Genomic DNA, 27,015 nt, shown 5'->3' with positions numbered 1-27,015 from the left:
CAGCCAGTGACTGGTGAAGCCGGAATTCGAATCCAGCTCTCTAGACTTCCTGCGCTCCCACACCCTCCAAGCAGGCTCCGCACTCCCTGCCTGTCCCCAAACGCCAGGGCAGGCAGGCAGCCCAAAGTCCCGCTTCCGCCCCTGTGCGTCTCCTGGGTTGAGGCCGGGCGTGTGCAGTCCTGTGAGGCTGGGCCGCCTGTGCCCAGCTGCCGGGAGAAAATCGTGGCTCTCCCTCTCCGGGACCCACCCCCACCCCCACTCCCTGCCTCTGCCACTGCCGGCATGGCTGGCCCGCTGCCCCGGGATGCGGTGCGTCAGGGCGCGCAGGTGAGAAGCCTCGGGCTCTGCGCAACCGTGCCCACCGATGCCCCGCGCTGCGCCAGGCGCAGGGACGAGCCAGCGCGCCCCGCTCCCAATGCAGAGGTTGGTCCTCCCCCGCCCTTCCCACCCCCAAACCCGCACGGTCCCTTCCCCCCATGCCCCTTCTCCAAAGGAAGGAAATTTACTAGAGAGAGTCCGGGGGCACAGGACCGGGTGGCTCTCCAGGGCGCGGGCAGCTGAGCCATGCCCCCGCGGCTCGCCCTCCCAGTCGCCCTCCCGGGGCTGAGGCGCATCTTTGTTCCGGCCTCCCTCTCCTTTCCTCCCCCCACCCCACCTGTGAGCCCGCAGCGCCCGGGACCTAGCTCAGGGCTCCTCTCCCCAAGCCGAGGACTACATCTTTAAAAAAAAAAAAAAAAAAAAATGAAAGGCAGCCACATGACAAAGCTTTATTTGCGCTCTCAATGACACCCAAGCTGTCTGGCCCGGTTCGCGGGCAGGGGTTCCCTGTCCCGCCGAGGCTCCGAGCAGCCCCTGGCGTGCTCCCCGTCCTCATGCCCAGCTATCTGCCGCCTGCAATCTTGCTGTAATGTGCCCTGCGTGGGTTCCCCCCCTTCTTCCCCTCCCCTTTGCAGAAGTCTGCAGATGGATTCAGGGGAGGGAGCATAAACATCTCCCCCGCAGTTGACACTGGCCTCCGAGCCCAAGGTGGTGCTCCCGTGGTCGTCCTCCTGGTTTTCGAGCATACCCATTTAAAGGCTATGCCGTATTTCATCCTTTCCCCTCGCTGTCGGCCAGAGGGCTCGAGAGGGGGAGGGGAACGTCCATCTCTCCCTCCCCATTCTTGTTTTTACTCTGGATGTTACTGCAGCGGCACTGAGGTGACAGGAGCGCTCTGTAGCTCCTCCGAGCCCGGGCTGCTCTCCGAGGCAGGGGATGCCCCCCAGCCACGCCGCTGGGGACTAGCCGGGCTCCCGGAGGGCTGAGAGGCAGCCTTGGGAATATCCATTTTTGAAAAGTTGTTTAACTACATTCTTCCGATGACTAGCATAATGACTGCCTGAGAGCGGGAGAGCGGGAGAGCAGGGACAGTATGTGTCAGCTTCTAGGAAGTTAGGACCAGAAAGGAAGGCGGGAGGGGTCTAGCAAAGGCGCAGCAGCATCTCCCAGGACTCCTGCAATGGTTCAGAGCAGTTCAATTGGACACAAGTTTGCCCGGGAGTGTTTTCCTTTTGTCAATAATTAATCACTGGAATCAGCCTGGCAAGACTGGAGTTTTAAAAACAGTGCAGAGGGTGAGGCAGAAGAAACACCTCGGGCTGATAAATCCATCGGTAACTCCAAGCAGCAGGAAGCCAGTGTCCACACTGCTCATCAGCCCACAGGCAGTCCACTGGGAGCAAGAGGTAAGCTTTTACTTCTATTGCTTTTCCTTTTTCTTTTCTTTTTCTTTTCTTTTTTCTTCTTCTTCTTCTTTTTTTTTTTTTTTAACCATGCCTTGGTTTCCCTGAATAGAATTTTAGAAGGAAATACACAGATCAGGGCTGGGATTTAAAGTATTTTCATACAATTTGTTCTATTTGACTGAACTTTTGTCTCACCGGAAGGAAAGGATAGGCTTTTGGCTACGTTTCTTAATATTTCAAAAAAAAAAAAAAAAACTTGTCTGTTTCCCAAAGAGAAATTAAATTTAATACGCTGAAGTGATTGACACTTTGTCCAAAGAGAAGAGAATATTTCTTCCTGTCCATTTATAGTCTGTTTACAATTTCTAACCGGTTAAGGAAAAGTCACCCAGAGGCTCTAGTTTATTTCTATTTCCCAATTCTTTCCTCCTTTCATCATAAGGCAACTTGTATCAGTTAGTTACTGCCAGTAATACTTTGCCTGCAATGGGTTAAGGAAATGCAAGTGAAGAAGTTCATGAATGGGAAGAGTTTCCATATTTTCCCCAAAACTGTGAGCAGGATCATTGGTCCACGAGGGATGTTTAAGGTTTCTCTATTTGGCCAAAGTTTTCCGTGAACATAACAAGGGCCTTACTGGGTACCCACACCAGTTGGTCTCAGTTTTTCTCTTGAGGGGATGCTAAAGTAATTCCCAAGTGGACTGCCCATGAAGGAATTGAGTCCACCCAAAATAATCAATCATATCAAAGGAGGAGCAAGAATGAACTTGCAAGTGAGTTTTTGAAAAGTTGAAAGACCAGAAAGCTTAGCCTCCATTTTCAAAGGCACATCTCTTTATAGTTAAAAGAGTGATTTCAAAAAGTATTGGATCTACAAGTAGCTTTATTTTTACTGTTTGAATTACATGGAAGCAAGGAATCTAAGAGGTCCTTCTTTTCTAAGGAGCATTCTAGACACACAGCAGGATGAAAAGGTTTATTTAATTTCAACTCAGCAGCTGCATTGTTCCCATGATGCTCGGAAATAAACCTAAGGTTTTTATGGTTTGGATATGCGTGATAGAGTATATGCTCTATGGTGAAATCCCTATTTCCACCAACAAAATTTCATGCTCACTAGGATAAAAACCTCACAGCCTCTAGGATAACCCAAATACCATTACAGAACTCTTTAACAGCAACAAATTAAGATTGCCTTATCAAGTTAAAGTCTAAGAGAATTGTCGATAAGCAAGATGTGACTGTCAGCTCCAGTTGTAAATCAATAGAAATTGAACTTACACTGGTAGTCTTCATATTCTCAAAAAACCCCTCAAAAGTCACCTCTTTCATGTGACCTTCCAAGGCCCTCAGTCCTTTGAACTCTCAGAATGAGTCAACTGACCTCAATCATGCTAATAAGATCATAGAGTTGGAACTGGAAGAACCAACCAATACAATTGCCCCATTTTGCAGATGAGGAACCTGAAACAAAAAAAAGGTTATGTGAGAGGTTTCCAATATATTATGTATGTATGTATGTATATATATATGTATATATATATATATACACATATATATATATGTATGTGTATATATATATATGTATGTATGTGTGTATATATATATATGTAGAGAGAGAGAGAGGTGTGTATATATGTAGTATATATGTGTATATATACTATTTGCATATATATACATATATATATATATATCATTCTATTTTTATTTATACTTATCTCAGTGCCAAAGAGCCCTGATTTAGAATTTAGATTTTTTCTATTCGTACCTGTGTGGCAGATCACTTAATTCATTATGAACCTCAATTTCTCCATCTGTAAATTGAGGAGAGGTGACCTTTAATCCCTTCCCTTCCAGCTCTAAATCCACAATCCCGTCATCCTTTCTTCTCTTTCTTTGCCCATGAATTGCAAAATTTTGTTAAATTGGACTGATTATATTTGAAAATAATTCTGTGGTTGTTAATCTCCATCCTATATATTACTATTAAATGTTTTCTCATTGGAGAGTAGTGTGGCATAGTAGATAGATTCAGGAAAACCTGGATTCAAGAAATGCCTTTGACATATCATGGCTATGAGACACCATTCCTGGGGAATGTTAGGCAACGTTCAGAGACTTTAAGTTGTAGGGAAAATACCAACCTATGTGGGCAAAGGGAGTCACCTTGTACCAATGAAATCATGGATCTAATCCCTGTCCCCATTTTTGCACTGAAAAAATTAAGACATACACTGGGGTAGAGGGGAAAGGAGCCTATTTACTTATCACAACTAGGCAGAGAATTTGCAACTTGGAGTTCATGACCATCAAGACATAATCCACCATATGGGAGGTTTCCCAGAAGCTTTTCCTGAAGCCACACCAAGATCTTTGAAATAGTGAAGCTGTGCCAGGAGTGGACTGTAATCACACCTGGGGCTGATTTGCATAGGTCTATCACTTTCTGTAATCCGCAGGCAGTTCATTTTGAGAGAAAAATCAGGAAATAATTCTGGGAGTTTCTATTCTGTCTCCCTCAGACCTAAGCATCATCTCTCTGAGGTCCCTTAAATGGATAAGAGTAGGGAGAAAAAATGAATGCAGAAGGGGTAAAAAGCCAGGGAGTCCAGTCAGCAGTGATAGATGGAGTGTGAGATGCTCCCCCTAGCTGCCTGGAGAGCAGTAGGGCAATCACCTTTATTTCATTCTTTGCATTGGTTGTAAATTTCTAAAATTTGTTCTGGCATAGCTAGGGATGCAGCAAGGTGGCAGAGGGGACAGTTACTTTATTTCTTTTTTTATCTTCTCAATGTCTACCACACAGTATATCTTTAATATTTGGAGAATTACAAATGTACGTATATGTTATATATACATATATAAATGCATACAGACACATACATATATATATGTATGTATGTATGTCAATTCTTTGAGGAAGGATCTGTTATATTGGCAATATGGGGACTCTTTTCACCAGGGCAAATGGCAACCCCTTTGTTCTTCTAGAGTTGCTGTGTTTTCTACCCTGAAATGCTCCAAAATTAGTGAAATTGGTCCAGGAACAACACATATATACATATATATATACATATATACATATATATACATATATACATATATTCCCAAGTCTATGACAAGTTTTTTTACCATAGTAGAACATGCCATTGGTATAGGCGTCAAATCCCGATTCTATTCTATATCATAATGAGACACCAGACTATGGTGTTAGATTTAGATCAAAAGCCCACAGGTAAAATCTGGGTTCTGGCACTTGGAACTCATGAGACTGTGGGCAACTCATATGATTTTTCTATGCCTCAGTTCCCTCCTCTGTAAAATGGAGTGTGAGACTGAATGATCTCTAAAGTCTCTTCTAGTTCTAATTACTATGAACCTATGACTTATTAGATGATATATGAAGAGACAGACAGAAAAAAAAAAGAAAGACGGAAATAAAGGTAGAAATAGACATAGGCACAGTCAAAGATATATAGAGAAAGAGACTGGAGGGAATAGAAAGGGAAAGGAAGAGAATGTAAGATGGGGAAAGACAGGAGAAAGAGAGAAAAGAAGAGAAATGAAAAGACAGAAGGGGAGAAAGAAAAAAGGAGAAAGGGGAGAAGAGAAAAGAGAGGGGAGGAAAGGAAACAGAGAGGGAAGGAAGGGGGAGAGGGAAAGGGGAAAAGCAGAGGGAGAGTGCGAGAGAGACAGAGAGAGGAGAGAGAAGGAAAAAGAGAGAGGGAGAGGGAGAAAGAGAGGGAAAGAGTGGGAGGAAAAGGAAAAGGGAGAGAAACAGAGAAGTGGCTGTAGCTTAGTCTTGGATTCAGAAAGATTTGAATTCAGTCCCTGATTCTGATACATTCTACATGTACTCAAATATCTAAATGAGAAAAAAGAACAAATTTTAATGAATAAAACAAAGAGATTTATACATTTGAATTCATACATATGTGGATAGCTACATGGCTATGGACTAGTCTAAGAGTTTCTAGTTAAGATCCATTAAAAGAGCTTTCATTCCATTAGCAATGAAAGTCTCTTAGATCAATGAAACCACAAAATCGGACTCAAATATATATGCTCATGTCCCTCCTCCACTAAAGTCATATTCCAAAACTTTCTTATAGAATGAAAGGGACTGTGGGACTTCAAAGGCTTTGCCAATGGAGAATAAACTAAAGCAGGTCCTACCAGACTGGGAAGACTTCAGATGAAGGCCTAGAAACAACCTGGAAAAATCACCAGAAAGTTGGCCAACAGATGAGGAATTTGTTTTGGCCACAGCAGCTCAGGAAACTAGCTCTTAAGGTATGGAGGAGGTTAGAGCCAGTTTGGGGTGGACAGAACCCACAGTGTTAAGTCTGAAGGATACAGGCACATGGAACTAAGCAACAGTGACTATTCAGAAGGGATGGAATGGGAAAGGGAAGGGCAGTGTGGAAAGAGCATAAGGAAAAGGGCTTCCTTTGGGGATGTGTGAAGAATAGCTCCATCAATTCTTTCATCCCAATATGTTGAATCAATCTAGAATTTCTATTAAGAAAATATGTGCCTCTGAATATCTAGAAATCATAGTGAGGGGCAGCTTGGGATCAACAGCAGCTAGGTTTTAATCCTGTCTTTGACAGCTCACCAGTTATAATATCAAGGGTGAATCCTCTTCAATATGCAAATTGTTAAACCCCTAGTATCTGTGAGGCTAAGGGACACTTCACTAGGGGGCATAGTGGACAGAGTACTATCTCTTTTAGGGAAACATGGGTTCAACTTCTGCTTCAGATACTTACTAGCTTTGTGATTATGGACAAGTTTGTATCTGCCTCAATTTCCTCAAATGGAAAATGGAAAAAAAAAAACAATACTAATTATCTACCAGGTTGTTGTGAGGATCAGATAATTAAGTGATATAATATTTGTAAAATGCACCAAAATACAGTGTCTGGTACACAGCTTGGTGCCATTTAATGCCATTTCATAGATGGCATTATATAGAATCCTTGTCTACCGAATCCCAAATATCTCCCCTAGCAAAGAGGAAGAAAATTAAGAATTCCAAATTGTTCAATCAAAAATTTAAAAAAAAATCAATCAGTAAACATGTATTAAGTCCCTACTATGTATCAGGCACTAAACTAACCCCTAGGGATATTAAAAAAAAAAAAAAAAAAAAAAAGCAAATGTTAGTCCTTCCCTCAAAGGGTTTATAATTTAGTGTAATTCAGATCTATTCTAAAAAATAATTCAATTGTAATTTATTCTAATCTAGTTCAGAGTTAATATATTTAATCCCATATCAAAATCTAATTTACTAACTAAAGGACAGTTAAGTTAAAGAAATTCAGGAATGAGTGAAACTCAAATATTCAATAAGAAATTCTAAAGATCTAGCAAAAGACTGTCAGGAAAAAAAAAAAGGATGCTGGGATTTAGATAGATTTGTTCTGCCTTTGGAGATCATCTTATCTAAGCTTCTAAGTTAATGGATGAGAAAGATGAAGTCAGAAAAGATTCAGGGACTTAACCAAAGTTATACCAGTAGGATGTTGCAGAACTTTGATTGGACCTCAGGTCCTCTGACTTGCATCTTGTGACATACCATTTCTCTCTCCTATCTCTCTCCTCTCTCCAGTCACTAGATCTCATAATTACGGCCAATTCTGCCTCTTCTCCTTCAAATACATAGACATCTTTGCCCTAAATTGTTCAACAAGAGGCCCATTATGTCAACAAGAAGCCCAGAGTGCCTGGTACCCAATAGATCCTGAGTAAATATATTCAGATAATGAGAAGGGAAAGCAAACTAAATGACATGGAAAAGACAGAAAGTGAGTCTTATCTCTACCTATAAAGATACATTACCCTAAGTGACTCTATAAAAAGCTGATAATACCAAAAAGAAGCTTTTAATCTAAATAGCCAACATTTGAATAACCTCTATTTTTAAGGTTGGAAATGTAAACGGGTAGATGGCTTGTTCACAGGCCAAAAGGATAGTATCTAATAGGGCTGATAGGATGTCAATGATAGGGTTCCAACTTACATACTCTCCCTTCCTTCTCCTCTAGTTACATTAGAGAATGAGCTAAGAACTCTCACCCAACCATGCAGATATTAATCTCACATGGGGCAAGTCATAGCAATAATAGTAAAATCTACCATATGTACACACTATTTGGAATTATAATTACATAAAATTCCATAATCAATTCTAGCCCAGTTGAAATATATGACCTGGGTTTTATTTAAATGACTACTTAAACACTATTTGCCTCAGTTTCCTCAACTGTAAAATAGAGCTAATAACAGTACCAACCTCAGAAGAGCTTCTGTAAGGATCTAATAAGATGAAAGTTTGTAAAGTGCTTGGCACAGTACCTGAAACATAGAGGATGCTATATAAATGCTTCTCTCTTTCTTCCTTTCCTCTCTTTATTTCAAAAAATTCATTATTATAAACTGCTTGCATTTTTGTTTTTCTTCCCTGGTTATTTATACCTTCTGAATCTAATTCTCCCTGTGCAACAAGAGAACTATTCGGTTTTGCACACATATATTGTATCTAGGATATACTGTAACCTATTTAACATATATAGGACTGCTTGCCATCTGGGGGAGGAGGTAGAGGAAGGGAGGGGAAAAATCGGAACAGAAGTGAGTGCAAGGGATAATGTTGTAAAAAATTACCCTGGCATGGGTTCTGTCAATAAAAAGTTATTAAAAAAAAAAAAAAAAGAAAGAAAGAAAGACTATAGACTAAAGATCGATGCAACAATCCACCATGACTCCTGAAAATTGATACTGATATATGTTTCTTGACAAAGAGAATAAAAATCCAGAATCAGTTCCATTAAAAAAAAAATTCATTATTGTCATGAATCACAAGCTCTTTAGGGTTCTTGAAGTGCTTTATATATATTAGCAATAAATCTGTGCTACATTAGCCCCATTTTACATACAAGGAAACTGAGGCAGAGAGCAGTTCGGTAGCTTGCTTGACTCAGGCCACCCAGCTAGTAAGCGTTTAAAACAGAATTTGAACTCAGGTCTTTGTGACTTGAAATTCTGCATTTTACCCATCTAGCTTACTCTAGAGAGCATTACATATGAAAATCTTCTTGTTTGTTTGTTTGTTTGTTTTCATTTATTTGGTATTTTATTTTTCCCCAGTTATGTTCAAAACAATTTTAAATATTCATTTTTAAAACTCTGAATTCCAAATTCTCTCATTTCCTCCCACCCCATCCCACCTCATTGAGAAGGCAAGCAATTTGATATAGGTTATCTGTGGGACATGTTAGAGTCTTATAAACCTAAAATTGATATCTTTCATCCATCAGAAATTGTATATTTGGAGTAATTTATATAACATTTGCTAGAATACCAATTATACAAAGAAAAAAAGTATTTTTAAATTTAAAGCAAATTTGAAACACTCAAATTAATAGGTCATAGGTCTAGATTTAGAACAGTAGAGGTCTAAGAGTCCAACCAATCCATTTTGCAAATGAAAAAATTGAGACCCAGTAAGATTATATGTCTTCCCCAAAGTTAAGCACATCAGTGGAGGGATTTGAATCCAGATCATCTAGCTCCAAGTCTAGCCTTTTCCTCTGCCCTCTACCTATAATTCCATGCCTACATAATCTAAGAGTTAAAAGGAAAGCCTATTTGTCTAACCCATGCATACTGCAACATAGACGAGAGAGTTCATCATGTTTTGAGCAGACTTTCCATTCTTGGATGGCTCTAATTCTTAGGATTTTTCCTTGTATAAAGTCTAAATTCATCTTTTTGTAACTTTCATCCATTCCTTCTCCTTCAATTCCTGGAGTACTACAGAATAAATCTAATCCATCTTCCATATGTTGTTGCTTAATCATTGTTGAGTCATATCCGACTCTTTGTGATCCCATTTGGGGTGTTCTTAGCAAAGATACTGGACTGGTTCATCTTTTCCTTCTCCAGCTTACTTTATAAATAAAAAAACTGAGGCAGAAGGGGTTATTTCACTTACCCAAAATTATGTAGCTAGTAATTATCTGAGACCAGATTTGAATTCAGAAAGATGAGTCTTCCTAAATTCGGGTCCAACACTCTAGTCACTGTCTTCCATACGACAATCCTTCAAATACATGCTGGTGCCCCTGCCTCTAAATCTTACAATTTTCAGGCTAAATACTCCTAATTTTATCAATAAGTTCATTTATGGCATGAGATCCAAACCTTACACCCTCCTTAATTGGTCTATCCTTCTGGAACCATCACAGCTCATCTATCATATACCTAAAATATGGTATCCAGAATTATCATACCCCAAATCTGCCATATGCAGAATCAACTAGAACTATGACCTCTCTCCTTCTGTTCACCTTCCCTCTCTCATCTACAGCCTATAAGGGAGTGTCATTTGATTCCATTTAAATTTGCTATCCAACAACACCTAGATCTTCACAAGAATACCTCTCCTCCAGTCTTTGCTCAGGAAGTTGACTTCCTAACTCAAGTGTCACTCTGTTATATATGATCTTAAGTCTTAACTCTTAGACTGGGGGGCACAAAATTAGGGATTCCAGATATTTATTAGAGAGTACCATGACTGAAATTATAGCACAGTGCCAACAGTGGCATTTCACACACAGTTTCGACTGGGAGTCGTTATTAAAATAATCTAAAAATCCAATCAGTAAGCAGGAAGAGAAAAATAAAACCAATCTAAATATCTCTTTACCCCAAACAAATCTATTGTCTTGTTAGTAGAAAATATATTTTTTTTAATTTCCTAGCTAGCTGTTTTGACATAGTATGTACACCCAGATCTGTAACATAAAGGGGAGATAAGACAATTTCTTATGAAAATAACTTGAGCTTCAACCTGGGCTATAGCCCAATGTGAAGTCGACCAATGTTCTTCCTTTTAGATCAAGGTTCTTAACCTGGAATCTATGATCTTGTCCTTTTTCAAATATAAATTATATAAATAGAAAGTTTATATTTGAGAAAGGACAAGATCATAGATTCTATCTAGTATATATACTATAGTATAAATGCTATACTTCAATATAATTGACTTCTTTTGTAACTCTTTGTATTTTATTTTATGCATTTAAAAACATGATTCTGGGACTCTACAGCAACTTCCAAAGAGACTCATGACCACCAAAATAAAGTCAACAAGTCAACAATATTTCAATGCCTACCATGGGTCAGGGATATACTAAGTATAGATCAGGAATACACATTTTAGATGTTCCCAGTGATTCCCTGTTCCCTCCAGGATCAATAATCTAGTCCTCTGCTTGGAATATAAAGTTCTTCACCACCTGGACCTTTTCTGCCTTCCAGGCTACTCGTACATCCTTCTCTCCCTTTGCACACTTAGTGATGCAGCAGTTGTCAGTCCACTGATGCCTTCTCCCATCGAGCAGCCTTTAATTAGCTGTTTCCTATGTCCAAAATGTTCCCTCCACTCCTCTACACCTTTTCCCTTGTCCGCCTTCCTTCAAGACTCAGCTCAGCCCCTATCTTCTGCCTGGGCCCTTTCCCTTTTCTCTTAACGGCTGCTGCAGGACCTTCTAACCACTGTATGTAGCATGTATGTAGATAATGATTTACATGTTGTCTTCCCCATTGGAATGAAAGCTCCTTAACAAGAAGAATTGTTTTTGCACTGTTTGTATCTTAACACACCGCTTGGTCATGGTACATACTTAATAATATGCTGATTAATACATATCTATTTAATAGCTAGCATTCACAGAATGCTTTAAGAGCTCTACAAATATTAGAACGTTTTATTCTTATAGCCATCCAGCTGAAGTAGATGCTGATATTATCCCCACTTTACAAATGAGGAAATTGAGGGAGGCTTAAAAGGAATTAAACTCTGGCTTTTTTTTAAGCCTATTTGAGATGTCTAACCAGAAGAAATATAGCCTTGTTGCTTGTTTCTAAGAATAAGAAATCCATATTGTCTGGGGACATATACAAAATTGTTGTTCAGGAAATATGAGCTCTATGCCTACTTTGATACTTTTATTTCCCCCATTAACATTAAAATGCTTTACATATATAAAGTCATTCATCCTTATAGAAAAGTGACCGATTAATAAATAGTGAACATGGTTCAGACCAGACTGATAGATAAAATAAGTACAGGAAAAGCTAAAAGCCTGGGCCCAGGAGACTCGGGACAAAACCTAGGCCCTCCTGCAAAATCATTTATGGGGCAATCAGCATCTTACAATCTTAAGAGAATGTTTTATTGCCCAAAACTTTAAACAAAAAATAATAATAATAAAATCAAACAGGCAAATCTGGTTCTGATCTGGACTGGCAGAAAATTCAGGTTATAATTTAGGGCAAAGATACCTGCTCTTTTGTTTCTTTTGCTTAGGAGATAAATATCAATGAGAACATTCAGGAAAAGATAGCACATTCCTGACCTATTAAACTTTATTAGACTAAATTTTTCCTCTTCTAATATATACACATGAGCCTGAGAGACTTCCTATGACTCACAGATTCATCTAGAAAGAGCTCCTCAAATAAGAGCAATTCAGGGAATAAATTCAGGGAATTTATGTTTGTTTTAAGACTAGGTCTCCCCATGTAGCCCAGGCTAGAAGCCCAGTCCCATTATGGGTCTGCGCAGGAGCTTTGGCCAAGCATATGTCTGAGTCTGGACATTTTAAGTCTCTTTAGCCAACCCAACAATCCTCCTCACTCTTGGGGGCTCCCCATATTGATGCCAAATTAAGTGCAGACTCCCAATCATGTAACTCAGAAGCTCAAGAGATCCACCCAGCCTCACCTTCCCCAATAACTGGAATTATAAGTATATCCTACCTCACAATATTCAATCTATCTTTTAAAATGATTTTACTAAGCAAATAAATATTCATAAGGCTATGAGCATTTATCAGTCAGTTAGTTATCCATGTTCTGCTTGAATTTTCCAATTAATGGGAAGCTCATTGCCTCAGAGGAGACAGACATCCCTAACTGTCACATCTTACACTGAACTGAAATCCGCTTCCATGATAGAACCAATCATTGGTCTTGGTTATGGAGCACATAAGATAAAGATAATCCTCCTTGTATATGATAATTCTTTAAATATCAGCTATCATTCACCATATTGCCCCCTAAGCCTTCTTTTCTCTAAGATAAACATAGTTATTTTCTTGAACAGTTTTAACAAGCCTGGTTTGGAGTCATCTTCTTAAACTACTTGCTTTCTTTGATATAGATTCCATCTTATTAATGAGCCCCTAAAAACATTTGCAAAAGAATTAATATACATGTCTCTGTATGTATGTTTACATAATTCCAAATCAAACAACCAGCATGAATTAGACACCGACTGTATTCCAAATCTTGGAAATATAATTCAAAAAATTATACTCAGCTCACCAAAAGCTTACATTATAATGGGAGAGACAAGAAAAGCCTGGGCCCAAGAGACTCAGGACAAAACCCAAGCCCTCCTGCAAAAACCATTTATGGGGCAATCAGCATCTTACAATCTTACTTTCTAAGTAAGAAAGTACTACTTTTCTAAAACAAGAAATACTTATGTAGATATATTATGAATAATTAGAAAGAGATTAAATACAATTAAATGTCAAGTTACTGACTACAAGGGGTTTAACAGAGACCGCCAGCCTTTGTAAGCTTCAAGGAAATCTTCATTTAGAAGTTGACACTTGAATTGTACCTTAAAGAAAAGAGGGACTCTGGAGTGAGGGTCTCATTCCTTCCATGAGAAAAGAAGGGAGAAATAAGCATTAATTAAGCACCTACTGTGTGCTAAGTATTTTACAAATATCTTGTTTGATCCTCACACTACTCTGGGCAGTAAGCATTCTTATCATCCTTTCTCAACAAGCTAAAGAATCTGAGACAGAAGTGAAGTGCCTCCTGCAGGGGTCACACAGTAAGCATATAGGATCATATTTAAACTTTTCTTTCTGAGGACAGACCCAATACTTTCCATTGCCCCTAAATGGAGGCCAGTTGATGCAAAGACATGGGGGACTTGTTTTTGAGGAACAGAGAGAAGGCCTGTTTAGCTAGATTGCAGAATGTGGGAAAGGAGTAATGATGAAGAATTTAGTTTGAACAGGGTAGAAAAATCACAGGACTATCACTTTCCTAATTCTAGATGATAGTTCTATTAATTCATGAATTAAAATTCATTACCATTTTTGGCAGTCTTATCACAGAGTAAAGTCAAGTCCCTGGGTCGTTTTTTTCCTCATGAATACCTAGGTCTGTGAGTCAGTTACTGATTTTAAACCTGACTGCAGGATCTGATATTTATTCCTGAAAAAAAAAAATCCACTTTGTTGTTCCTATCATTGTAGCCTGGCAAGATCTTTTAAAATCTCAATTCTGTGATTCAGAATGTTAGCTTTTATTCCCAACGTGGTGTCTGTAAAGTTAGTAAAAACATATGATTTGTTGTCTTCTAAGTTATTAATGAAATTATTCATTGATACTAAATATGATCGAGTACAATCTTGTGGTACATCCCTAGAGGCTTCCCTCCCAAATGACATTCATCAACTTTCTTCCAGTACAATTGCCCATCGAGTAACAAACTCAACTGGTTATAACAAGATCTGGTCAACACTTATCTAGATTGTCCTTAGAGATATCATGAGAGAAATCAAGATACAATTCATGATATTCCCTCAGTCTTCCTAGAAAAAAAAAAAGAAAGAAAGGAAGGAAGGAAGTTGTCTAATATGACTCATCTTTAGCCTGGCTCTGTTCCTCAGTATCCACAAATCATTCTTTTAATTATCTGTCCTGAGATCTTACTGGGTATCAACTGGAAGCTCTCTCATCTGTTTTGGTACCTTCAATCCAGACCTTCAAATGTAAGCAGCCTCTCCAATGAATTTAAACTGCTCTTCTCCAAATAACAATAAAAGTCTTTATCGAGTGCCCCTACCTTGCTAAGCACTAATGGGGGAGGCAGAAGGAATTCGATATAATTCCTAGAAAAAGAGGCCTAGAGAAAGCAGAGGAGGAGGAGGAAGAAGAAGGACAACTGTCTTATTTATAGATTAACTGGCTCCTAGGAGGCTTCTCTTTCAGCATCCCTTATCATTTATTTAAGCAGAATAGCAACTTCTCCTAAGCTGCCCTTGATGATAAAAGTCGTGTATCTTTCAGTAAGCATTCCATTACCCACACAGCACATAATCAGAAGGGACCATGGGAAAGACCAGTCCTCATCTTCAGAATGTATGTTCTGGCAGGAGCCCAAGACTTTCTTTGCACAAAGTCAGAAGTTTATTCTCACAGCATGGGGTAGGTGGGGAGAAAGGAGGGTATTGGAACTTAAGCTCATCAAATACAGGCCCCTAGTGTTACCAAAAACAAAATGGAAATCACCAGTAGCAATAGAGTTGGGGTCCCCGGTAGGGATCAAATCCAGGTTCCCTAACTCCAGATTCTCTCCTTTGCTGTATTATTCAAAAATCTTAGATATCTGAAAATGCTCTCGAGGATCAAAAGTAATTTTTAAATTATTAATAATAAATTCTATTCATGTATTCATCCACTAAGCATTTGCTGAAGACCTAATGGTAATATTATCAATATATACACATTTTCCTCCCTTAGACAGCTTTTATGCCTGTGACCCTGAGTAGTCACAGCCTCTCTCTGCCTCAGTTTCCACATTTGCAAAATAGGGGTGATACTAGCCTCTATGCCATAGGATGCTATATTAAATGAGATTCTATCTATAAAGAGCCTTGCAGACCTCATAGAGCTAGATAAGTGTTAGCTGTTATTATAAAGTGGCTTTAAGTTGTTCGAAGTACTTTATAGATGTATCTTATGTGATGCTTACGAAAGTTCTGTTCTATCTTTATCCCCATTTTATAACAAGGAAATCAATTCTCTTACAAGTGACTTGTCCAGACTCACATAACTAAAAATAACTAGTATTTATACAGTACACTAAAGTTTGCAAAAGCTTTTCTATATGTGAATTTATTTGATTCTCACACAATTCGGTAAGTTCATGCATGCAATTATTATCCCCATTTTTACAGATGAAAAAACTGAGATACAAAGTTACTTGCCAAGGGTCACACTGCATCTGAGATAGGATTCAGACTCAGGTGTTCATGATTCCAAGTTTTTACTGGCTTTCTATCATCTACATCAGCTATCTTGGAATGAGATTCAATCCACATTTTCCCAATGTGCAGTCCAGAGGTTTAGCCACTAGACAACACTGCTTCGCATAAGTACTGTGGGCAATCCCAAAGAAGTATAATATCCATCCTCAAAGGACTCACTATCAAGGAATTGCTACTATTGTTCAGTGATGTCTGAAAATTTGTGACTCCATTTGAAGTTTTCTTGGCAAATAAACTGGAGTGGTTTGCTACTTCCTTCTCCAGTTTATTTGACAGATGGGGAAACTGAGGCAAACAGGGTTAAATGACTTACTCAGAGTCACACAACTAATACGTGTCTCAGGTCACATTTGAACTCAGGTCTTCCTGACTCCGGCCTGATACTCCATCTATTGTACCACTTATTAAGGTATACAGTCCCATAAAATATTTAAATCAAAATGCAAGACAATACAAACTTAATCAATGCTGTCAAAATTAAATGGGAAACAGGTAACTGGGAGAAAAAGAAATCTTTGCAGCAAATTTCTCTGTTAAAGGTATGAAAACCAAGGTAACTAAGAAACTGATACAAACATATATAAGAATGACAACCATTTCTCAGTAGAAAAATGATCAAAGAATATGAACAGGCAGTTTTCAAAGGAAGAAATCCAAACTATCAATGACCAAAATGTTGCACAAAAAAAAAAAGAAGAAGTAAAAGAGAGTCACTAAAACATTTTTAAAATGCACTAAAAGGAACAGGAGTTCAAAGAGGAATACAAACAGAACAGCTTTGAAAGTAACAACCATTGCATTTATGATATGTACTTTTTTTAAAAAGTAAGTTGTACATAAAAGATTCATGTTTTTACATAAAAATCTCTTTTCTGTTCTACTTTATATATGGAACTCTTCTCTTTTTCTGGATTCTTCAGGTCACTTATTTATTAAATACAAGGTAGGATCTGATTCTAAGCCAGCTGTGAGTGGTACAAAGAAGAAACTGAATTGGGAATTTAGAAGATCATGGAAATGTTATGCTTTGGGAAGGGCTTGAATCTGAAGGGTAGGTAGTCTTTGGAGCACTTAAGAGAAGACGGAAGGGCAAAAAGACTGATGATGGTGGGGAAGAAAAATATTGAACTCTCAGTCAGGAGATATGTGTTTGAATCCCAGCATTGGCTCTCAGGTAGCCTGACTTTATCCTCTCAATTTCCATTTCTTCACCTTTAATGTAATCTCTATCCGTTCTAAGTCAGAACCTGAATTTAGATCTTCTGCTCTTTAGAGTACCTCCCACTGTGTGCCACCTTATCCAGAGGGATGAGTTGGATCTTGCTTCTTCTCGTCTTTCTCACTGCCCTTTTCCTCTGTTCTCTCTTTGTCCATGTTACTTCGTTTTTCCTTTCTCTCTGTCTCTGTAAGTCTGCCTGTGTCTGTTTGTCTCTCTCTCCCTCTCTCTGCCACCCCATTACCCCACCCACCCACCAGAATGTCCTTCCTTTGTTTCTTCACCTATTGAGTTCCCCCATTAAAGTCCAACCCAAGAGCCATTTCCTCCCGCAGAGTCACCAGCATGGTGGCCACTGAAGAATTTTCCCACTTGGTTTGTTATTCAGTTTCGGAGACTATATCCATAATGATTTTTTCTCTGAACTAATAACCCCGCATACCAGCAAGAGACAACACTCTCCCCTGGCACTGAAGGGTTGACTAAATTCACAATGGCTTCTAAGGCAAATATCTGTTTGGCAAGTCTGTGGTGTCAGGCTGTTATTTCTCAAAACAACTGGACGTGACTGGACAAGCCAATAAGACATTAGAATGAAAGAGTCAATTAGTCATCCAAAACCAAATCACTTTCTTTTCTGTTGGGTAATTTTGCTGTTTTATTGTTTAAATACTTACATAAACAAATAAATTTACCAGGAAGCTAAAAAAAAAAAAAAAAAAAAAAAGCCAACAATACAGTGGAAAATCTGTCCCCTAACTTTTCTTTTTGATTCAGTCCAAAATATCCATTGACAAAATAGAGTCAGAGGGCTTCTTCTAAATCACTAAGCACAAAGACACTGAGGGAGGTAGGGTATCGAGGGGTAGGGGTGAAGCAACATGACATAGGTCAGCCCCCTCTAGGTTACAAATTACTTGCATTAAATCTGATCCATTCCATGTATACTTATATTGTATTTAATTTATACTTTAACATATTTAACATGTATTAGTCAACCTGCCATCGGAGGAGTGAGGGGAAGGAGGGGAAAAATTGGAACAAAAGATTTGGCAATTGTCAATGCTATAAAATACCTATGCATAGAACTTGTAAATAAAAAGCTATAATTAAAAAAAAAAATCTGGTCCATTCCGCTGCACCTGCCCCATCTGGGAGAAAAGTTCTGATGGAAACCTTCTTTTAAGAGACAATGAAATGAACTCTAAGCAACCAAGTGGTTTTGTCTATTATAAACAGTCCCTAATTTAACTATAAAGGACAAATGAAGAAAGACACTTCATCTAGAGAAAGAACTGATAAATAAATATCTAGAATAATTTACATAAATACACACATATATCAACGTATATGTATTTCTATTTTCATATATAATTTTAATAATGCATATTTAATCATTACAATACAACATTTAATAATTACAATAATTACAATTTAATAATTACAATACAGTAATTAAATACAATTTAATGATTACACATATAATTACATGTACAGCATAGTTATATAAAATTATAATAATTAACCATTTATAAAATATATAAATATATAAACTTTTTTCTTTTTTTACTTTCCTCCTTGACCTATCCCACCACGGCCTCTAGTAGACACAAACAGATATGGTTTTATACATATAATTGTTATATTAAGTGTTATGTAATATATATGTTATATTATATATAATATACATATTAAACATAAATTGGTATGTGTATGTATGTTAAATTTTCAGTGTGAGCATTTATATCTCAGAAATCAGCAAAGGCTACAAATCATTGATGATTTTCTAGGTTTGAGAAAATTATGGAGAAAATGTTAATAATACAAATTAAATTTTAAAATATATCATGCATGCATCTTTTTGTGGGGTGGAGGAGAAAGGATTGTTAAATATTTAGCAGCATACCACCGGTGCCAATCTGCTAAACTATAAATTCTAAAGCTATCGCTTTGCTTTCTGCTTTCTTTCTTCTTCCCTTTACCTGCAAATGCCAGCTAAATTGATTGATTAATTAAATCTGAGGAAATCTGCATAGTAAGTTACACCTTTCTCAAAATTAGGGACTGCTCTTTGTTGTTTTTATATTCCAGTGTCCCAGCAGAGAGTTGGAATGAATGAATGAATGAAATTGAAATCTTAAAGGATTTTTAAAAATAATAATCAAAATCTAACGAGATGAATTTTAATAAGAATAAAGATCTTGTACTTGGGACCAAAGATCAAGTCTAAGATTTGGGAGCTAAAAGGAATATATGAAAAGAATTTGGGAGATTTGTGGACATCAAAATCCGTGCTTCAAGAGTCTGATGTGGAAACCATAAGGGAGGGTACCAGCTTAGACCTCCATGAATAGAACTCTATTGAATGAATCAGGGAGTTGCCATCCCACGGTGCTCTGCTTCAGTCATTGCCCATGCAGAGTACCATATGTAGTTTTTTGGGAACTAATGTTACAGCTCTCAATTGCAACAAAGGTGCCTCCCTGCTTCAGTTTCCTTAGCACAAGCCCCCGTGTTGATAAAATCTCAAATATAACCAATAGTAATCTCATGCAAGGTGGCCAGAGCCAAAACCAATCATGATAGCTCCAATGTAGGGAGGCAAATCGCAATCCAACAAAGAGGAGCATTTCCTAATAATCAGAACCACAAGGCAACCATAGGATGCCTTGAAGGCAGAGAATTTCCCATCGCTAGTGGGAGGGTGGCCACATGTCAGAGATTTTGGAGGCAAGATTCATGGAGCTCTTTCCACTCCTGAAATTCTATTTCTAGGATAATTTCCTTGGACCTCTATGAAGAGCAGATTCTGGTTAAGTTAAGGATAGAATTATGAAGTAACAAATAGAGAAATCGAAGTCAAATCTACAGCGCTTCAGAGGCTGAATGAGTAAAACATTATGGACCCATAACACTAGACTAAACCCAAGGGACACACAAAATTACTAGGGTTTTTTAAAAGATAACACAAATGTTTTCAGGTTTTGGAATATTATAAATGCTGGTCTCTTAGAAAGGCAAAGATCACAGAATCTTTGATTTGGGCCTGGAAGAAACATTGGAGATAATCCTGTCTGTGTCTCTAATTTTATAAATGAGAAAATTGAGCCCCAGACAAATTAAGTGACTTTTCTGGAAGAGCTAGGGCTATGAAATCTTCCATCTCTCGAGCTAGTCTTCTTTCCTCTGTATCACACTCATAAAATGGCCTTCACCTTAGGGAGAACAGAGCAGAGTTAGCCAGAAAGACATGGGGAAAATTTGAAATTGAGCTATCAAGGGGAAGATTGGGAAAGCTGAAGAGATGGGAGTAAAGATGTCCTCCAAAGCTAGAATAACCACATATGGGAGCTTACAAGTGTAGTGAGTATGGCTCATATCTCCATTATATTCAAGAAATAAATTGATACTCTGGCAAATTCCCAAGCTGGACCTAGCATTTTTGGCACCTAGAACAAGCAAGCCAAGGGCAAGAATTAGGAAGCATGGCCAATGGAAGACAAGGGGTCAGCTAGGAGGCTTGTAGAGGAGTTAACCCCACCCATTATCTAACAGCTTCTGATTTTATTTAAAATCATCATTGCTAACTAGGTTCTGAACTCTTCCTTTAAAATGCTACTGAAAAATCTCAAGGACCATCATGATCTACTCAATATTATTGTTTGAGTCACTTCTGATTCTTCATGATGCCATTTGGGTTTTTCTTGGCAAAGATACCGAAGTGTTTGCCATTTCTTTCTCAAGTTCATTTTACAGATGAGGAAACTGAGCCAGAATTGAATGATTTGCTCAAGGTCATATAGTCAGTATATGTCTGAGGCTGGATTTGACTCCAGTCTTTCTGATTCTAGGGTCAGAACTCTATCCACTATCCCACAGTATAAGCTGCCTGCCCTCTAAATCTGATTCCTTCTAAATTCAGTGCACTCTAAATTCTGCACCATGCTTCAAAGCCTTGCCACCCCACCTTAGTTACACATTTGAGTGTTCTATTTAAGACTCTCCAGAGAAAGCTGCCACAAAATAACAGACATGATCCTTAGATAACTCAATGTCTCTTTTTTAACAGGTGGACAATTATTTCCATTCCTACATTTTTTAATGTGGTAAATCTGAAGCCCAGAAGAGATTGTCAAAGGGCTTTTGTGTTGTCAAAAGACAAGCCCAGTCAATCTAGCTCTTCCATTGTAGATTCCTAAAGGCTAAACTGAAACAATTCTCTTTTCCCTTGAGTAGGAAAAAAATACATTTTTATCTGTCTGTTTCAAAAAGAAAAATCCATTGTTAGGGGAGTCCTGAAATTTGGAGGATTCTATTTTTTTCTTCTTGCCTAAGAAAACAGCTTAGTCCTCGGAGAGATTTCAAAAGGTAAAACTGTGCCCCATAGAAATCCTTAGGTTGTTTCTCTCCCAGCAGACTTGCTCAAGGCTGTGCTGCCCTTGCCTTTACAGGGAGAGAGAAGAAGAAGCTCAGAGGTCCCAAGTCTAACCCCAAGGCCAACTGAAGGTTGAGGGGGTAGGACCATCTAAACAGAGGTCAGAGGTTAGTCATTTTCACAGTTCTGAACTCCTTTCTCCTTAGTGACTCTAGGGTGGTGTTATCAGGAACAATTTTTTCTCCTTTATTTACCACAAAGCACCCCCCTCTGACTTCTGCCTGAATCAAGCCCAAACAAAGCCAGGACCTGAACAGTGAGACACAAAGTCATTCCTCTCCCCTGAAGGGCTGATGGATCTGATGGATGTGATGGAATGGTCCCTCCAGCTGTACCTCCCTGAAAGGGAGCAGGCGAAGGAATCCTGAGAGGTTCTGACTTTGTACAGCAGCCAGTTATCTCCTCTTTCCTTGCCTTCCCCCTTCATCTAGAAAAGGCTGTGGATAGAGTTCTCAGACTGGAATCGGAAAGATCTAAATTCAAGTTCTCCTTTCATTCTCACTCAATGCCCTTAATCCCTAAATGGGTGTTGCCTCAGTGAAACTGAGACCTGTTTAGTTTTTAAAAGACTTAAAAAGGCCAAGGTCTCTTGCTGCATCTGGGACCATCTCTGGTCATCTTGATCTAAATCTGGCCACTGGACCCAGATGGCTCCTGAGGGGAAAGTGAGGCAAGTGACCTTGTACAGCTCTAATTCCCTTACATGTCATGGGATCACCACCCCGATGCCATGGTTCTCTTCAAGAAGGGAGGAGGAACAACAAGCTGTGCATATATTTAGGGTTAGGACTAGGGTTGGTCACAGTTTCTGTGGGTCTCAAGTTCCTTGCCTGCAAAATAAAGAACTTAGATTTGTTCATCTCTAAATAAAGAGAATAAAATACAGATTAAAATGAGGTAATTAAATTCAAAGTCATAAAAGGATACTCTATAAACTCCAGTGGCTCCTTATTACCTTTATGGTAACACAGGAACTCATTTAGCTTTCGAAGCCCTACACAGCCCAGTCCCCACCTAACTTTCCAACCTCATTAGATGGTGCTCCCTAGCCTTTGTGCTGAAATCCAGCCAAACCAGCTTTCTCCCTGCCCCTCCCAAACAGCCCTTCATTTCCCATCTCTCTACATCTTGTGAATCACTCACTCTTCACCTTCGATGCATAAGATCATTCTTTCTTCCCAAGATAAAGCTCAATCACCACCTCCAAATGCCAGCATCCTTCTCCCCAGTTTGCCTTGTATTTAACTGCTCTTTTATTTATATTCGTTCTTTTTATAAGTATACTTGGCTTTCTTATGACAGCTACCCTTTACATAGCGCTTCAAGATTTGCGGTTATTATAGCATTTTAATCATGTCAATTCTTCGCGACCCCATTTACGGTCTTCTTGGCAGAGATACTGGAATGGTTTGTCATTTTCTTCTCTAACTCACTTGACAGATGAGGAAACTGAGGCAAACAGGATGAAGTGACTTGCTCAGGATCACACAGCTAGTAAGTGTCTGAGGCTAGATTTGAACTCAGGAAAATGAGCTTTCCTGATTCCAAGCCCAATGCTCCATCCACTGTAGCATCACCAAGTTGCCCCAAGATTTATGACACACTATACAAATATTATCTTATTTTATCCTTCCAACAACCCTGGGGTGTGAATAGTGTTATTATCCCAATTTGACAGATGTGAAAACTGAGGGAGATAGAAATTAAGTTATTTGCCCAGAGTCATACAGGCCAATAAATAACTAAGGCTGCATTTGAATTCAGTCTTCTTGATTCCAGGTCTAAGACTATCCATTGTATCTCCAAGGGTTCTTTAAGAGGAGGAATTGTTTCATTCTTTGTATCCCCAGGAATATAAAACATGGATTCTGATATATAGTAGCTGCCCAATAAATGCCTGTTGACTGATTGACTGGATATTGATTACTAGGATTTTTTTTTTCCTGAGACAATTGGGGTTAAGTGAATTTCTCAAGGTCACACAGCTAGGAAGTGTGAAGTGTCTGAAGTCAGATTTGAACTTCAGGGCTGATGCTCTACCCACTGCACCACCGAGCTGCTTTTACTAGGATTTTTAAAAAGACAACAAATTCCTTCATATTTGGAACAGTGTAAAACAGTGATGTCTTAGAAGGCCAAAGAGACTATTAGTTTTCTTGCTTGTAGCTAATCTGTAAAGTGAGCTAGCCCAGAATTTTTCCTACTAGGTCTCATTCACAGAATGTGAATCTTCTCCTAGGATTTCCTCTGTTGGGAAAAGGAAAAGTTCATTTTCCTCTTTCTCTGAAGAAGTGGATGCGTGTATATGAGTCTGTGTCTGTCTCTGTGCTTTTAAACAAGGATTTCATTCCTAAAATAATTCAATAGAAGCCTGGAAATTTTGCAAATTTATCAATAGAGGACTTTTTTGTGGCCTTAAAGATTTTCACAGTGTCTCTGCCTTTCTTCTCTTTCACATTTCCATCCATAATACAAATCAAGGATCTCCAAGATAGAAAATTCCCTGGGAGAATCTTACCATAGTTTCTCATCTTGAAAGAATTAGAGGAAGGTTTTCAATCTAGTACACTGAGTTAATCAAATCAAGGATCTCCAAGATAAAGAATTCCCTGTGAGAATCTTACCATAATTTCTTATCTTGAAAGAATCAGAGAAAAGTTTTCAATCTAGTATACTGAGTTAATCAAATCAAGGATCTCCAAGGTAGAGAATTCCCTGTGAGAGTCTTACCATGATTTCTCATCTTGAAAGAATCAGAGAAAGGTCTTCAATCTAGTACACTGAGTGGATTCTTTTGGCTAAAATAATGCATTAAGTAAAACTGCCTATGGAGTGTGTGACCCCACAAATGCAATCACAGACCTGATGGAGCATTAACTAACTAAAGTGTTAATTTGACCAGATCTAGCCTGGCAGTCGGGGAATCTCATATTTTGGTTGTCAAACTTGTGATTCTTCTAAGCTGTGTCTTTCTCTCACAGATCCAACTGACTGCTGCTGGCCGACACGATGAATCTACGGTACGTGAAGGATTACTTTGCCTGGCTCTATTACCAGTACACCATCATCAGCTGCTGCGCTGTCCTGGAGCCCTGGGAACGATCCATGTTCAACACCATTTTCCTCACGATCGTGGGAATGGTAGTGTACACGGCCTACGTCTTCATCCCCATCCACATACGTCTGGCTTGGGAATTCTTTTCAGAAATCTTTGGAGACCAAAGTACTGCTTCTGCCTCTAATTGAAATTGCTCAACACCAAGAGGGAAGGGCCTCTGCACTCTGTGAAGTTCTATTACATAATGATATTGTCGCTTAGGCGTTTCTGATTTGTGTGAACATTGCATCTTCTTGAAACATCTGACCTGAAAAAACAGACTCTTATCTATGCACTACTCCACACTTTCTGGGTTTGAAAAGATTACTCACTGATCACAAGTAGCCACAATGCAAATTTCTCCATAAGAAAAATACTTTTCACATTCTATAATCTTTCACAAAGAACTGTCTGCTCCTCAAATCCATGATTTCAAATCTATTTTCTATCAGAACAATTTCTTATTTAAGTCTGTCTGGTAAGCAACAGGGACAGGCACTTAGGAAAGGCATAGGAAAGAGGGGTATTCAGGTACCCAAAAGAGAAGAGTAAATGATATTTTTGTAAGAAACGATGCAGGATAGGTATCGTCTATTCTGTTTGACGACGTATGAGAGATGTGTGCCCAATTACAGGAACACCTCAAGGCAGCATCTCCTGGGAAGCTGCCCATTTCTTCCAATGGTTTCCCCTCAATCATACAAGAAGGGTTTAAGGCATCTACACCTTTACAGAAAATGCCTCGTATAATCTTTCCCCCCCAAAGCATGACCAACACCGGGGTCGTAGTAGTTTAAAATCAACAATGTTGGTTTTCCTGAAACATGGAATAATTGTAATTCAAAGTAACTGTGAGCACAAAAAGAAAACTCTGATCAAAGCCGATTCAGCTACCATGTCTTCCAAAGTTGTCTTGCCTTGCATGATACTACATAAATAAATTTTAATTAAAAAAAAAATCAAATTGCTTTCTTGTCGTGCTAACACTCAGAGCAAGAAAAGCATGTGTTTGGGGGCTATAGGAGGACAAGCTGATAAATAGACTGGAAGTAATATTCTCACAGCAGGAAGCCTACAGCTCCAACTAAAAGCTTTAATACAGTGGCTCCATTGCAGCAGCAATGAAATTTATTAAATCATCTTGGAATGTTTATTACAGAAATGAGTGTCTAATTGTACTGCTGACTCAAATGTGAATGCCAAAGAATAAGCTTTGAACCATTTTTTTTTTCCTTTACTGACATGCACTAGTGTTGACAGAAGGGGAGATGTAAATAGTGTTTGGACATTTCCGACATATCAGGGAGAAATTATTTATTTGGGAGAGCTCGGGACAGTAAAATGTTCTGTGTTCAAAGGAAGGATTTTTGTATTTGTCAAAAATATGGGCATGTGCTGAAAGTGACCCAGTTCTGAAGAGATAGATTGTTTTTTGAAAAAATAAAAGTTAGTTTAGTTGTTGTTGTTGTTGTTTTTATATTAGCATCTTGATTTGTATTTTGTTTTTCTTGCTTTAAGAAACAAGATGTGTTTGATTTTCCCTGATCTGATCCTCTCTGGTTTATTTTCTTCTATCTGAAATCTTATATCTGAAAGATATAATTTCTTATATCTTATATATATATAAGATATGTCATATCTGGGTAACATGAAATTTCTCTTAATAGAATTCAATACTAGAAGGTCTAATCCAAACCTCACTCACTGTATAGATGTGGATAATTAGCAGAGAAATGGGAATCAGACCCAGCCTTCTGACTCCCAAACCTAGAGCAGCACAAACTGATAAGGGACTTAAAAGTTCCTCCTCCTCCCCCAAAGCAGAGCCCAAATAGTCCTTCCCACTGGAGGCTGCAAATCTAAGACAAGAATCAAGTCTTTGGAGGCATGAAACATCTGACCTGAAAAAACAGACTCTTATCTATGCATTAGATAACACTTTCTGGGTTTGAAAACCAGGCTCTCGCTGCAATGGGATCATCAAGAACTAGGTTCAAGACATGCCGCTAGTATGTGTAATGGTATGGTACTGGGCAGGCAGCCTCAGCTTCCAGAGCCTGGTTGAGCCTTTGAGCAAGGTCTTGGCAAGTCAACGGCTGCATCTGGGGAAGAGTTGAACAGTAGGGACTGAGCCAAAAAAATATGTATATATATAGGGACAGGGAGTGGCAAGAGGGGAGAGAGTCAGAGAGAGAGACACAGAGACAGAGAGATGAAGAGCCAGAGGCACAGAGATAGAGACAGAAACAAGCCCACACAGAGAAGAGGGAAAAGAGACAGAAAGAGAAAAACAGAATGAGAAACGGACAGACAAACAGACACAGAAAGATTCAGACACAGAGAGATAGAGAAGGGGGATGAAAGAGATAGAGAGACAAAGAGACACACAGACAC

General features: G+C 38.8%; 1 protein-coding gene across 6 annotated transcripts; it reads left to right on the top strand.

Moving 5' to 3' along the window:
• Positions 1 to 124: 124 nt before the first annotated feature.
• SPTSSB (serine palmitoyltransferase small subunit B) lies at positions 125 to 26,082 on the top strand. Of its 6 annotated transcripts, XM_051983115.1 has the most exons (4): positions 125 to 1,724; positions 21,541 to 21,631; positions 22,965 to 23,018; positions 24,506 to 26,082. In XM_051983115.1, the coding sequence occupies exon 4, from the start codon at positions 24,534 to 24,536 to the stop codon at positions 24,768 to 24,770; it is 237 nt and encodes a 78-aa protein (XP_051839075.1). In that variant the 5' UTR covers positions 125 to 1,724; positions 21,541 to 21,631; positions 22,965 to 23,018; positions 24,506 to 24,533; the 3' UTR covers positions 24,771 to 26,082. The 6 variants fall into 6 exon arrangements, with proteins under 6 accessions (XP_051839075.1, XP_051839076.1, XP_051839072.1 ...); XM_051983116.1 differs by lacking the exons at positions 21,541 to 21,631; positions 22,965 to 23,018 and adding an exon at positions 5,839 to 6,019; XM_051983112.1 differs by lacking the exon at positions 22,965 to 23,018 and having other exon boundaries at positions 127 to 1,724.
• Positions 26,083 to 27,015: the final 933 nt, after the last annotated feature.

Source organism: Antechinus flavipes, chromosome 3 (assembly GCF_016432865.1).
Source record: "Antechinus flavipes isolate AdamAnt ecotype Samford, QLD, Australia chromosome 3, AdamAnt_v2, whole genome shotgun sequence".
Taxonomy (NCBI): domain Eukaryota; kingdom Metazoa; phylum Chordata; class Mammalia; order Dasyuromorphia; family Dasyuridae; genus Antechinus; species Antechinus flavipes.
This window is presented reverse-complemented; position numbering and strand designations above follow the sequence as displayed.